We start from the raw sequence: 15,030 nt of genomic DNA, 5'->3' as shown, positions 1-15,030 counted from the left end.
AGACGTATTATAGTACTGTACTAGCCGTTTCCCGCGGCGTTGCTCACTTCTAACTATGTAGTTCCCTTATATAATTTCTATTGGAACTCTTCATGAATCCGATCTTATATTGTATTATATACTTAAATGATAGTTACGTACCTAATACTATCATAAAGTTTCAGCTAATTCAACGGATGGGTTATTTTATAGCATTTTATATGTTATTCTTTAGATTAATATAACTTTTTTTATTTATGAACCGATTAAAATAAAATAAACAGTAAATGTTAAGTGCAGTAAACCGCAACGTATTAGTGGAAACCGCATTCAAATTGGTTGAGCCGTTTCTGAGATTAGCGTGCACAAATGTACAGACAAACAGAAAAACAAGCAAAAAATTTAAAAATCATTGTTTTAGGTTCTATTGCGTTCATAAAGGCCCCTTATAATAGTTTATCTTATATATCTTCCATGTACAGACAGCGACCAGTTACGATTTTAATATGTATGTTGATTTCCTGGCATCCAAAAAGGTTGTTACTATCGATTGCATAGTATTGCGCTATCAGTGGATGACGTCACGTTACGTCACGTCCTACATAATAGGTGTTAACACTAATACATGCCTAAACAATGGCGGACCGGCATACACGTAGTGGGTAGGCCGTGTAAATTATTACAACGGAAGGGTCACCATACTACCCTGCAAATTGGATATTAATCGCTCGGTTAAGACGCCCTCTGTGTGACACTACACTTGACTACTACAAGACTGTCTTATTGTTACGTTGTAAATCTTATTATTATATGTCTATATTTTAAAGGAAAACTAAAACTTTTAAATATATAAAGAACTATTACTGCAGCAACTGGAGTATTTATTAATATTGTATCAAACAGTAGGTATGTCTAGTCGTGAACACGCCGATAAACGAATTGTTTTATCAATACCTTACAATAATTGTTTTCTTAGATACCCACATTGTATTTTTTTTTATTTAAGTTACAATGGCCAACAAGCTGACGGCCCACCTGATGGAAAGTGGTAACCGTCGCCTATAGACATGAGCAGTACCATGGACATAACAGAGTATACTGTTTCGCCCATGATACCCTACATGCGTTGCCATTCCTCAGGACTCAGGTGTTATTCCTCTGTACCCTGTAAATTTACGCCATATCCCACTCTATAAACCGAAATACAACCATGCAAACACAACTGTTTCACGGTAGAAACACGAATGGGATAGAGGTGCTCAAACAAACGACTTTTGTACAAAGTCCCTTTCTGGTAAAACTTCGTATAATTTATTATTTTGTATTTATATCGAATAAAAATGACGAAGTTATAAGAAAACAAACATAAAAAATATACAACCGATATGAGAACGTATTCCTTTTTTGATATCGGTTTCAGAATCGATTTTCATAAGTTACGCTAGCTAAATTATAGACATCTGTATAATATGCATATGTCTATAATTATAACCTATAATAGGCGTGTGCATTAATATTATATTATATTTAATGTTTGTTATACCTATATGTTATAATGCAATATGCTGTTGGTGTTCCTTAAATAATTAAATAAATAATAAATATTGTATGCATATTAAAAAAATGTATGTATATTCTTTATTGCACTTGTAAATTACAATGTTAATGCATTTATAAATATTGTGAGCAAGGGTGGACTTATCTCTGACAGAGATCTCTTCCAGTCAACCCAATGCAGTTAGAAAACATGTTGCTAGCGGGCAGCTGAAGTGCTACAACTATTAATATTTAGTGTACATAAACAAATATACAGTTAAATAAAATATTAAGATACATAATAAAATATTACATAAATACATATACTATAAATAAATATAATATCTACCTACTTATACAGTGGATGTTAAAATAAATGAATATACTACCTACAATAGAAATTTAGTTCAATGATTTTAAAGTTTGACAGTTCAATTATAAAAATAAATAAATTAAGATTATGACTCAAAGGAAAGAAAATGTAACTTCAACCTTTTCTTAAAAGAGGTAATTGAAGGGCTCTCTTGTATGTACCCCGCGAAGCCGGTTGCGAGTTGTTACAAATTTGTATCTGTATTTATAACAGATAATATGAGCTCGCAAATACATTGTATAATTGTATAAACACAATAATGCAAGATAATATTAGCTGCAGCTAGCGTGAGGTCATCTTTTAACCTTCACGACTAATATTGGCTGTTGCAAGATGGCTTCGGGAATATAGTGATGCTAAAATTTCGCCACAAACGCAACAGACTCGTTAGCTCAGTAGGTTAGAGCACCGATATGTACATTAAGCTTGACCATCGGAGGGCGGAGGTTCAAATCCTTCACGAGTCAGGTAAAATGTTTTTAACTTTACATATAAAAAAATATTTTTCAAACGTTACTTTTATATTAAATAATATAGAAATTCCTTTGGTTTAGACTAATATCTAAATGGAGAAATAAAGTGTTAAAATGTGTCCCAAAAAATAATACTAACTTTCAATATCGCTGTTTTTCAGCTTTACAAATGATTGAAATCCTCGAGGGGGAAGCTCATAGTCAGTACTGGACAGTTAAACGCTGATATATAAATAAATGAAAAATCAATATATTAACAGATAAAAACAAACTTATATGTGGAACAGAATTATATAGATAGGTATCGAATTACTTACATCGGATAATCGTCTGCATGTAGACACAGCGAGTTAGTGAACAGCTCACACTTGGCTTGCTCGCTCGGAGTGGGCAGCTTCCTGGCTGGTAGCGGTCGCCTCCTGATCGGGCTGATGGTCGGCTCCGCTGTGGTTCTTCGGACTGGTGGTTTTGGGGAGTACGATCCGCGGCGAAAGAGACTGCCTGAAACATACACGTAAAAATATATTTTATACATGCCCAAATTTGGAATTATCTATTCCATTTTCCATTTTTGTATGGCCTATAAAATTTTTTATGCAACTCAAAAAGATATGTATGTATTACCAGAGGGAGATTTTGTCCAAAAGTCGATTGCTTGGGTACCTCTGTCCCATTCGTGTTTCAACCGTGAAGCAGTTGTGTTTGCATGGCTATGTTTCGGTTTGAAGGGTGGGATATGGCGTGAATTTACTGGGTACAGAGGAATAACACCTGAGTCCTCAGGAATGGCAATACATGGGGGGTATCATGGGCGAAACAGTATACTCTATTATGTCCATGGTACTGCTCATGTCTATAGGCGACGGTTACCACTTTCCATCAGGTGGGCCGTCAGCTTGTTTGCCATTCTAAGTTGTATAAAAAAAAATGTATATATCAGCCGGTAATTGTCCACTTAGAACATAGCCTAATTGTGGGAATTGCAGTTTGGCTTTTGGCGATGTTTTAAGAGGGACGCTGCTGCCCATCCCTCCACCATAAGCTCCCTTAGTCGCGTCTTACGACACATATGGAATTAATACACGGCAAAAAGGTATAACTTTATGTAACTTTTGTTTATTCAACATGGTATAACAAACAGACTCATGATTAATTTTATAGAAAGTGATAAGAACAGCACCATGGTAATTAATTCTATATAACATTACATGCACGATACCTGTGAACATATGGGGCATGCAAGAAAAAGGCCATATTCCTTAGAAATTGCAAAGTATGAAGGGACTTATGTATATTATAGTATATTCTAGGGTACTCAGGATGCTGTATATATGTATATACATACATACATACATACATATATATATATATATACATGTGTGTGTGTGTGTGTGTGTGTCTGTGACGACTTCAATTCTGCCAAAACAAGTTATTTTGAAATTTAATTGAGCATATTTCCATTCTGTAACGTACCTTTCCTATCGGTATATCTGTTCAAAGCTCGAAGTTTCTCCGCCACGGGCAGATCCTGGGCCAACGTTTGGTTGGTGGAGTCCGCTGCCAGATCCAGTGTGCTGTTGTCAGAAACTCTCGATATGTTGAGTATACTTCTCACAGTAGCGGTAGCTTCAGTAGATGTTGATATCTTTGAAGAATTTTTCTGAAATTTGTTTACAATTTTAAATTAATTAATATTTAGCGATGATTTTCACTTATTAGAGTAATAATTCTTATAATTTTTTTTTATTGAAATTAATGTGCGTAAAACTAATAAATTAATATAATAAAATAATGATTATATTATAAAATAAAAACAATTACAGAAAATAAATAATTAAAAATAAATAAATCCAGTCTCAAAACAGTACAGTTTTTATTCTGGGCACTAGATAGATAAATATTTAAACTGATAACGCTTTTAACTGATAGATATATTTAAATGTTTTTCTATTATTTTCATAATTTAGAATGGATTTTATATAAATTTTAAATGATTGACTTCATGGGATTTTTGAAAATTGTAACGAGTTTCAAGGAAGAAATGAATAGATTTAGACGAATTACTGTATTTTTAAATAATATTTTTAATAGATGATAATTTTTATACATGCTAATTACAGTATTATTTATCATATAATTTCACAATAACACTGTAACTAAAAATCTATAATTCATTTATTGTTATAATTGAGAAGAAACCCCTATTGTTCGGATCATATTTACAAAATAATCGATACGTCGAAAACAACTATTTAATGTTAAACTATTTGGTATTTTCTCAAGAATGATAATATCTGGGAGTCTACAATGAAATGAAATTCCGAATTTTCGAAATCAATTTCGTTTTTCGTGATTAAAATTTCGTTCGTCATAAACCCTACCATAATAGTCTAGAAGAACGATATTTTTACGTTTTTAAACAGTACTTATATCATGTACTTTTAACATCAAAGTGTTTCGGTCGACCCCGAAACGGAAAACACTATTATGGTAGGCCCTCAAGTCATAACGAACAAGGTCGAAGACACTAACTGTACTTAGAGATATTATGAGTATTGTATCATGTCAAAAGAAAATTGTATGTGCTATAATAAATAATAGAAATTGACTCATAGAAAGCACTTACGAGACGGTAACGTATGATACGTCAAGTGTGTGAACATAATCTTTTATAATGTTCTGTCAAATCATATGTACTCTACACGAATTACTTTAATCGTGAGAATTGAATAAAAATATTTATATAATTTGTGAAATTTATATTTTCGAATTGTTGCGTAATCTATACACGTTACGGTTGCAACGTATCGCGTTGTCTTAGATTAATATCATCTAGATGAAGTGTCTCTCTACGAATGCATCGCTAGAAAGGGATCAACCTTTTTTATTCTCGTATGAGTGAAATTTATTAAAGAGAATAAAGATAATTAGCGTTAAATAATCTATTTCATATAAATATCAGTAACCATAATTATTTAGTTACCATAACAACTGCAACACAGATATAAAACTATATTCGTTTTAAAATCACTAGACGTGCCACATACTGGAAATGTTTCCATAACAAAATTATGTCAAAAACCAGACATAGATATACGTTAGTGTTTATATACAAACCCTATAGTTACCTAGGGTTTTAAGGTTGACTAGAAAAAACCCCTTTAAGGGACAAGTCCGTCTGTGTACATTTTTGTTATGACCTAATATTTATATTGAAAGTACATGTACAAAAATAGATAAATAAATAAAAATAAACATGTCATTCGTCAATGTGTAATTAAGGATATAATATTTTAAATCCTTATCACACATAGATATATTGCTAGAATTAGCAAGACACAAGTCTAGACTAATCTGTCATTATTCCATTGACCGTGTGTCAGCTGAAGAAAGAATAAACAATCTTTAGAACCGTTGTGTATATATGTGTAAGAAAAGTAAATGAATTAGGATCATTTGTAAGAATAGAGGCTTTTGGCCCTCAACACTCTTTGCATGCCTTGTAAAGGACGTGGTGTGAAGACAGAGACAGACAAGACAGAGATTTAAAAAAAGTAGAAATATACACTATGTTGTATGTAAGACGTGATATTCTTCCACGCACAACCATTCTTTGGAATCAACTTCTAGCAGCAGTATTTCCAAACCGATACGACAACATAACCTTCAAGAAAAGAGTATATTCCTTTTTAAAAGGCCAGCAGCACACCTGCTATGCCGCTGGTGTTATGGGTGATCATGGGCGACGGTAGTCACTTACCATCAGGTGAGCCGCATGCTCCTTTGCCCCATGCGTTGTAAAAAAAAAATTCGCTTAACTTTTTATATACTACAATGGTTGCAAACAAGCATAAGGCCCACTTGATGTAACATCATATCCGTTTTGAGTGAACAGAAAGTTTAGTACTTGATTGTTTAGTACTCGAAGTATAGTTTGTTATGAACATTTGATTGGTTGTGTGGATTGATAGAAAGATAGGATTGATTGATTGATTAATAGAAGATATAAATTGACAGAATTGATTGATTTATTTATAGAAGTGATTGGTTGATTGAATTATTAATTGCAGTAATGTCATTTATACTTACATCGTCTGATTTTAGTGTTGTGTTTGTAATTTCTGTATCACTAATCATTTTAGTGTCTTTTATGTTAGTCTTATCTGTAAGATTGTCTGCTGTGTTTTTTGTCTGACTTCTCTGTGGTATGATCCTGCGGTTTCTAATTCTCTGAATGAACGGTGGTCTAGTTGTTGTGCGTGTCGCCTCCTCGTATCCTACTTCGAACGATTCTTCGTCTAGCATGTCTTCTGTGAAAGAGCGTCTCAACATTTGCGCTTGTGGTAACAGTGGTTGTTTGATTTCTCTCAACTGCTTGCCCGGACTGACAGCGCGTCTAATCAGATTAGCCATGTCTAATAATATTGGTAACATTAAATCTGACGTTATGTTTGCGTCATTGCCAAACATCGATCTCACCTGGAATGTAAAACGGTGTCAAGTAAATATCGCTGTTTATGAATTTTTATTTTCTTCAGAGTCGGCTACCCCTAGTATTATGGGCAGGGGGATAGAGAAGGTATTGTTAGTATTGCGGACTAGTCCCATTGCTAGCAATATACCCAAACAGGTCGACCACCACGTTGTCCCCCTGGAAACCATTGTGCTGAATTCCAGGTGTATTCATCACAAGAGCTAACTGACCTACCCTTTCATTCTCACCTATTATCCCTCACTGGTATCTCTCCAGCGTATACCGTTAGCGCAGGCGATGTTACCATTTTATTATCACCATACCATTTTATTAAAAAAACATAGTGTTTTTTTAATGTCTATTTTTTTGTGTTTTTTTTTTTAATTGTCCATAGTGCAGGCATCCAGAGACTACAGTAACCGTTCTATTTTTATTAATATTTTTATACGGTTGTGTCTTAGAATATATAAATACAGCATCGAGTCTCAAAAACGGGTCAACTTTTTGTCAGCTAATTGTCAAATTATCTGACTCGTTTTTTATCAGTGTTCTATATACTTACGGATACAATGTGTATTGACGTATTATTTAATTAATTATTTGAGAATGTATGAGCAATAAAAAGATGCAGAAATTATAAAACAAAATAAATATAGAAATTATAAAGGAATCACTCATAACTATTTATCACGTCAAATTGTATGAAAAAAGTTGACCCGTTTTGCCTGGTTGCCAATCCACCTGCCAAGCGTGGCAACTACTGGCAAATCCCACTAAGGGGGAGGCTTATATTCAATAGTGGTCAGTTAACAGATGATACAATATTATATATATACATACGTCCCTCTTAAAACATCACTAAAGACCTTACTGCGATTGCCAAACCATCTGCCAAGTGTAGCAACTACTGGCAAAACCTCCCAAGGGGAAGACTTATGTTAAGCAGTGGACAGTTAACGGCTGAAATAATGAACTTGTCCACTGCTGAGCTTTTCATAACTAAGGACAGTCTATGGAAAGACTTCTCGTCTTCCTATAGACTGTCAAAGTCTTTGTAATTAATATACTACAAACAATACTAAATGGATTTTTTTTTTTTAATTTTATTAACTAATTAATTTGCGAAACGTTTTTATAATTTAAACTAAATTTCTATTGTAGGTAGTATATTCATTTATTTTAACATCTATTGTATAAGTAGGTAGGTATTATGTTTATTCATAGTATATGTATTTATGTAATATTTTATTATGTATCTTAATATTTTATTTAACTGTATATTTGTTTATGTACTCTAAATATTAATAGTTGCAGCACTTCAGCTGCCCGCTAACAACATGCTTTCTAACTGCATTGGGGTGACAGGAAGAGATCTCTGTCAGAGATAAGTCCACCATTGCTCACAATATTTATAAATATATTAACAATGTAATTTACAAGTGCAATAAAGAATATAATGTACTACAAACAAAACTAAATAGATTTTTTTTTATTCAATAAATTAATTAATTTGTGAAACGTTTTTTCATAATTTTATATAATTTGTATAACAATACCAATGTTATTTACAGCAATCATAATACACAATTACCTCGCATAACAATACACTGAGTGTCACCTTAACATCAAAAATTATATCAATTATGTCTCATTGAAGATTATAACTGTATTGTCTCACTTATCTACGTTATTAAGGTTATGAGAAAACCTAGTCCCCGTTTTATATAATTCACGTTATGCTAATATTGTTTTCGTACTAATTTGTTACGGCAGATCAAGATTGCACAGTTCAAGTTTAAATTTTGTTATTTAATTACATGGTACGATCGTAGTTATGTCAAGAACCTCGACACCAATTATGTGAGTTTTTTCTTTTTTATTTGAACCCCTTTCTTTTTTTGAGACTTGGTAAGACTTATATTTGAGATCAGTGAGAGATTAAATAATCAAATTTATATGCTATTTTACTTATCCAGAGGAACCTAACATGGAGTTGGACAGCCCCATTGCTAGCAGTATGCCCTAGCAATATGCCTGGTTCCTCCTGGAAACCATCGTGAACAATTCTTGTCGAATTCGTCACGATGGGCTAACTGACCTGCTTCATCCGCCGGTGTATATCGTTAGAACAGGCGGGGTTACCATTCCATTATCACCCATTAATATATATATATTATATATATATTATATATATATATATATATATCAGATCGGTATCCATATTACGCCTACCTCTTACGATTTCTTGGCGATAAAAAGGAGTGGTGACACAGTTTATTGTTACGAAATATTACATTACTATGAAATAATTAATAGGATACACAAGTAAAGTACCGTGCTAAATTAATCACAGTTTAAATTACCAATTCACGTAATACTTAATCCGTGTAAATGAAAGAAAAAAAATCTGCCAGGGAAAGTGTTACTGACGTAAGTGATCGTAAAGAAAGTGTAATGACCCGTTAGTTCGTCAATTTATATTATACACCTATTGAAATTTATTTGTACAATATGCACCATAAGTGGTTTTTTAAAGTTGATGTGTATATATATATATTCCAGCCAACCCAGTGTAGTGAAAGAGAATAATGGAATGGTAACCCCACCCGCGCTATCGGTATACACCGGCGGAGCACCAGTGAAGGATGACAGGTGACGATGAAGCAGGTCAGTTAGCCCATCGTGACGAATTCAATAAGAATTGTTCACGATGGTTTTCAGGGGGAACCACGTAGAGGTCGACCTAATAAGGCATATTGCTAACAATGGGGCTGTCAAACTCCATTGCTAACAATCCCTTTATCCGGGAGAAATTGGTTATATATGTGTCCCCGTACGGGCAAAAGCAGTGTTGGACTTCAAATGCATTGCAGGTAGTCAGTGAATGCAGGTGGCTCAGGACTGTTCCTTATAGCAGTCTATAGGGGAGGCCTATGTCAGCAGTGGAGAAAACACGGCTGATATAAAGACGATGACATGTGTAATACAGCGACATTACAAATACGCATCTCACTATATAAACAAACAATTCAAAAGGTATGGAGTGTTTAAAATAATAAATATAAACAAAATGATTAGTATTTGTCATTTGCGCAGAAATATATTCGTATGCAAATATTATGGTAGTATTAATTTAGCGTCACCTCTATTTTTCGGCGTACTTTTTATTTATACGACAAATTATATATTTATGCCAAAAACATACGACCGGTCCATCTGATAAGTTACGCGGTTTCTTTTTATACAACTTAGAATGGCAAACAAGCTGACGGTCCACCTGATGGAAAGTGGTAACCGTCGCCTATAGACATGAGCAGCACCATGGACATAACAGAGTGTATATACTGTTTCGCCCATGATACCCCCCATGCGTTACCATTCCTGAGGACTCAGGTGTTATTCTTCTGTATCCAGTAAATTCACGCCATATCCCACCCTTCAAACCGAAACACAGCCATGCAAACACAACTGCTTCAGGGTTGAAACACGAATGGGACAGAGGTACCCAAGCAATCGACTTTTGTACAAAGTCTCCCTCTGGTAATACATACATTTATTCTAGACATTACTGAGGTAAATTTAGGCACAATAGTTTATTTCTATTGACACACAAGGTGTTTATAATAACTCAATATTTACTTTACATTGGATTTATAATAAGGAGTCAAGAGAAGAAATATTAATAATACTGCAAAAATTCTTGAGAAAAATATAGATATTTCACATTTTCCAATAGATAAGAAAACAAGAAATACCCATTGGAAATATCTCTTTCGTATAACTCTAAAAAAAGTGATTATATATTTAACAAAACCATAAATTTACTTTATCTGCAATTATATGTTCAAATGTAGATTGTAACAGAAGCATAATAATGCGATCATGAACCATAAATATGGTCATTCGAGCTTCACGGATTGTAATTAAAAAGAAAGTGGGTGAGAAGTTTGTTACCGACGCTGGCATCACTTTGTAATTGTGTTGGTAGTTAATATTGTTCATTTATACTCGCAGATACCCATTATAATAATAATTATAATAATTTTACCAGAGGGAGACTTTGTACAAAAGGCGATCGCTTGGGTACCTCTGTCCCATTCGTGTTTCTACCGTGAAGCAGTTGTGTTTTCATGGCTGTGTTTCGGTTTGAAGGGTGGAATATGGCGTGAATTTACAGGGTACAGAGGAATAACATCTGAGTCCTCAGGAATGGCAACGCATGGGGGGTATCATGGGCGAAACAGTATACTCTGTTATGTACATGGTACGGCTCATGTCTATAGGCGATGGTTACCACTTTCCATCAGGTGGGCCGTCACCTTGTTTGCCATTCTAAGTTGTATAAATTGGAGATGACATATCCTAACTTAAAAGCCTTTAAATAAAACTGAAATTGTGTTTAATGCTAAAAAAAGCCGACTTCAATTATGCCAGAACTAGTTATATTAATTTAAAAACTAAACTGCTAAACCAATCAGTAATGATTGTTCTCAAAAAATTTCATTCAGTATCAAGTATATCCAGTGTATCCTTTTAGATAAAAAAAAAAAAAGAATTTTGCAAATCGATTTACAACTGACAGATTTATGAAATAACGAACATTAAAAAAAAAAACATACTACCAAATCGAGAATATTTTTTTTTTAAGTTGATTGGAAAAATGATCAATCATCTTTATTCATATACATCTGTTACAGATTCTTATGATACGTCACTTTATAATTATAATAATTACTATATAAATAGTACATTACTGCAGCGGCCAGCAACTGAGACATTGATGGACGAATTTGCAAATGGCGCAGCCAAGGCACACATACGTGAGTCCATCGATGCCTAGTTGTGGCTAAGGCTTATATAGTACTTTTCTCAAACAATGCGCGGAAATTAAAAACACAATTTTAATTTTTAAGTTCAATGACGAATAGCGAACTAATAATTTTTCACGTGCCATAATGCTCCTTTGTTTTTTTTTTTTCAATAAACAGCTTTCTATTTGCAAACCAGTTCGAAATTTAAATAAAACCTTTTATTACTTACCTCCTTGGTAGCCATGTTTCGAAGTAAAGGTCATTCTATTTTTAAATTACAGGACAGATATGAGTTTACATAGTATGAATGAATGAATGAATGGGTATACTTTATTTGCATTATACAATATAGGAAATAAACAAGGCAATTTACAAACATAACGATACAATTGTATAAGTACAGTAAGGCGGTCTTATTGCCGAGAGCAATCTTTTCAAGACAACCTTAAGGTAATGGACTAATTGTTGTACAAGTAGGTATAATAGTGCTTTATAATTAAAAAAGCATCTTTTGCAAATTAAAAATATATAAAAATTATATACATATATACACACATATATACATACATATACACATACATATATATACAATCACATACATATACATATCAATCAAACAAAATTATATAATCCCATGCATATACATATGTTAAATATGTACCTAATACTAGGATATATATTAATAATTATAGGCACAAGGAAAACAAACTATCATAAAATAAATAATTATATAAATACATAAATAAAGAATGCCAATTTTTTAAATGAAGAAAAATCAGATAGAGAAAAGATAATCATTCACTTGTCGTTTGAAAGCATCAATGGATTTTGTACTTCTAATAACAACAGGCAATGAATTCCATAACCTAATGCTAGAAACAGTGAAGGAATTGTGATAAAATTTAGTGGAATGAGAAGGTGTCATAAGGGAAAGGTTTTCGGAAGAACGTAATGTTAAAGTATGGGTAGAGGAGTTGAATTTAAAACGTAATTAGTAACGTAATTAAATAGTAATTTATCTGGTCGCAAAACACGACAGATATGGATTTTCATACAACTTTTGCCGGCCGCTGCCCGCATGTATCTGGCCAGTACGGCAATTTTGATTTATCTCGAAGAAGATTGTCAAAATAATGCTCACATTTCCAAGCATGTTTGAGAAAATAATATTAATTTAAAAAAAAAAATACAATAATTACATTTACAATACAATTCCCATTAATACAATATTCAAATCCATACTACATCTATATACTTACTAGATATAATTACTAGTGTAGAGTTTCAATGCTTCCAAGCATCATAAACGACCACCAACACATCATGCGAATGAAAATCATCAATTTCCTAAGAAAATTGACGGTCACGCGATACGGACATCTCATCCGGCACGCGGTCATTACAAATAGCTGCTCACGGTTATGGGACAAGGGAATACTATAAAGGTAATCATCATCACACCTTATTTACGTCCCACTACTGGGCATGAGTCTATTTTGTGAACGTATCACGTTATTTCGAAACCATCGTAATTTTATTGCGATGAGTAAACTAACTTGACTTCATCCAAACCTTTCCCTCACTAGTACCCGAGTAAGCTAATAGCGCAGGCGGGGTTACCGTTCCACTTTCATCCATTTTATTTTATTATTATTATTCAAATTTATTATTTTTATTTAAAGTTAACTGTTATTATTTAAAATAGTACCTTAGTGGTATAGCGGTTTTACACACCGCTTTACATTTCTATTGTTACGAGTTTGATTCCCGTATGTTACAAACATTTGTATTCTCTAATGTATTTAGCTATTTTTTATATATAATATACGCATGTCTTTACAAAATTAAATATATTATAAGAATTGGCGATTCTCATGGTGTTGTTAGTGTCCATGGGCTGTGGTGATCACTTACTATTTAATGAATCGCATGATCGTTTATCACCCTTTTACATAAAACTAAATATACTTACTGTCCCATGTAAATATATATATATATATATATATATATATATATATATATATATATATATATATATATATATATATATATATATATATATATATATATATATATATATATATGTATAAGTATGCATATTTGCGAAAACACATTTACATTTATTTAAAAATAAAAGTAATCTCTGTAATTTTAACACAAGAAATCCTCAAAACTTAGTACTACCTTATAAAACTACAACTTTGTATAGCAGAAATGCCTACTGTATGACAATAAGCATTTATAATAAATTAACGGACGAAATAAAAACACTACCCTCGAATATATTTAAAAAGGAACTAAAAAGATGGTTGATAGAAAAATGTTTTTACTCGGTTAATGAATATTTTGAATATTTTAAAGCTTAAATATGTGACTCAATTAATGTAATTTGTAATTTGTAAAATGATTGTAATTTGTAATCTGTATAATTTATTATTAATACGTAAATATATTGACATTTATATAATATGACGATTTAAGTAAAAAGTGTTGGCATAGTATAGTGGCACAATTAAATAAATTTTGTACGTCAGATTCTGGTGAAAAATGTGACCAATATATAAATATTATATACCATCTTTTATACCATTTTTCAAACAAAATAAAGCTATTTGTATAGATAGATAGACATATAATTTATTAGAATTAATAGCTGCACGCAAACAACAATAGATATAGGTAGACATATACAATAAAATACATATATATATATATATATATAATATATATATATATATATATATATATATATATATATATATATATATATATATATATATATATATATATATATATATATATAAAAGTAAAATAGATACATAAAAGAAGTAACAATAAATATAAATTTATATGTCCACAAATACAAATACAGATAGATATGCAAAAATAAAAAAGAAAAAATTTAAAACATAAAAGAAATAACATTTTTAAAGGTTGCCTGAAAGAGATCGCTCTTAGCGATAAGGCTGTTCATAGTTTTCTCAGTGTAATACTTTATTGTAATTGTTTATATTTATAATAAGTTTACTATTGTAATCTTTTGGAGGAAACAATGAAGAGTATCTATCTATCTATCTGGATAGACTCTATTTTTATATTAGGGATTTATAGATAGTTTATTTTTTCTTTTTTTCTTTCATTCTCTTTTCATGTGTGTAACACAAAATCAGTTGTTTAGTACTAACTCGAATACCACAAGCTTAGTTTAGTTTAGGGCTAGACGATTTTTCTTTATTAATGTATTAACTCAACTTGTTTAATTACACGTACGTGTACACATCGTTCTTCACACATTTTAAGATAACTATCGCTTGCCAGTTACTGCATCTTCCCCGTGGTGGACAGCTGATACATATTCATTTGTAAATAGTTAGCGACCACTCG

The 15,030-nt window shown here is 32.1% G+C and overlaps 1 protein-coding gene across 2 annotated transcripts in view; it reads right to left on the bottom strand.

Annotated features, from left to right (window-relative positions):
* LOC113516518 (neurotrophin 1) overlaps nucleotides 1-15,030 on the bottom strand; it is a 35,241-nt gene that overhangs the window by 10,133 nt on the left and 10,078 nt on the right. Inside the window, exons 2-4 of one of the 2 annotated variants that reach the window (XM_052897638.1) lie at nucleotides 6,451-6,840; nucleotides 3,835-4,021; nucleotides 2,679-2,862 (exon numbers count right to left, since the gene is read on the bottom strand). In XM_052897638.1, the coding sequence (XP_052753598.1) occupies nucleotides 2,679-2,862; nucleotides 3,835-4,021; nucleotides 6,451-6,840 (761 nt within the window). The remainder of the gene's footprint in view (nucleotides 1-2,678; nucleotides 2,863-3,834; nucleotides 4,022-6,450; nucleotides 6,841-15,030) is intronic. The other variant, XM_052897639.1, reaches the window with a different exon arrangement.

Source organism: Galleria mellonella, unplaced genomic scaffold (genome assembly GCF_026898425.1).
Source record: "Galleria mellonella isolate WM207_F2 unplaced genomic scaffold, CSIRO_AGI_GalMel_v1 utg117, whole genome shotgun sequence".
In the NCBI taxonomy this organism is placed as follows: domain Eukaryota; kingdom Metazoa; phylum Arthropoda; class Insecta; order Lepidoptera; family Pyralidae; genus Galleria; species Galleria mellonella.
The sequence above is the reverse complement of the archived record's forward strand: the minus strand, read 5'-3'. Positions and strand labels throughout refer to the sequence as shown.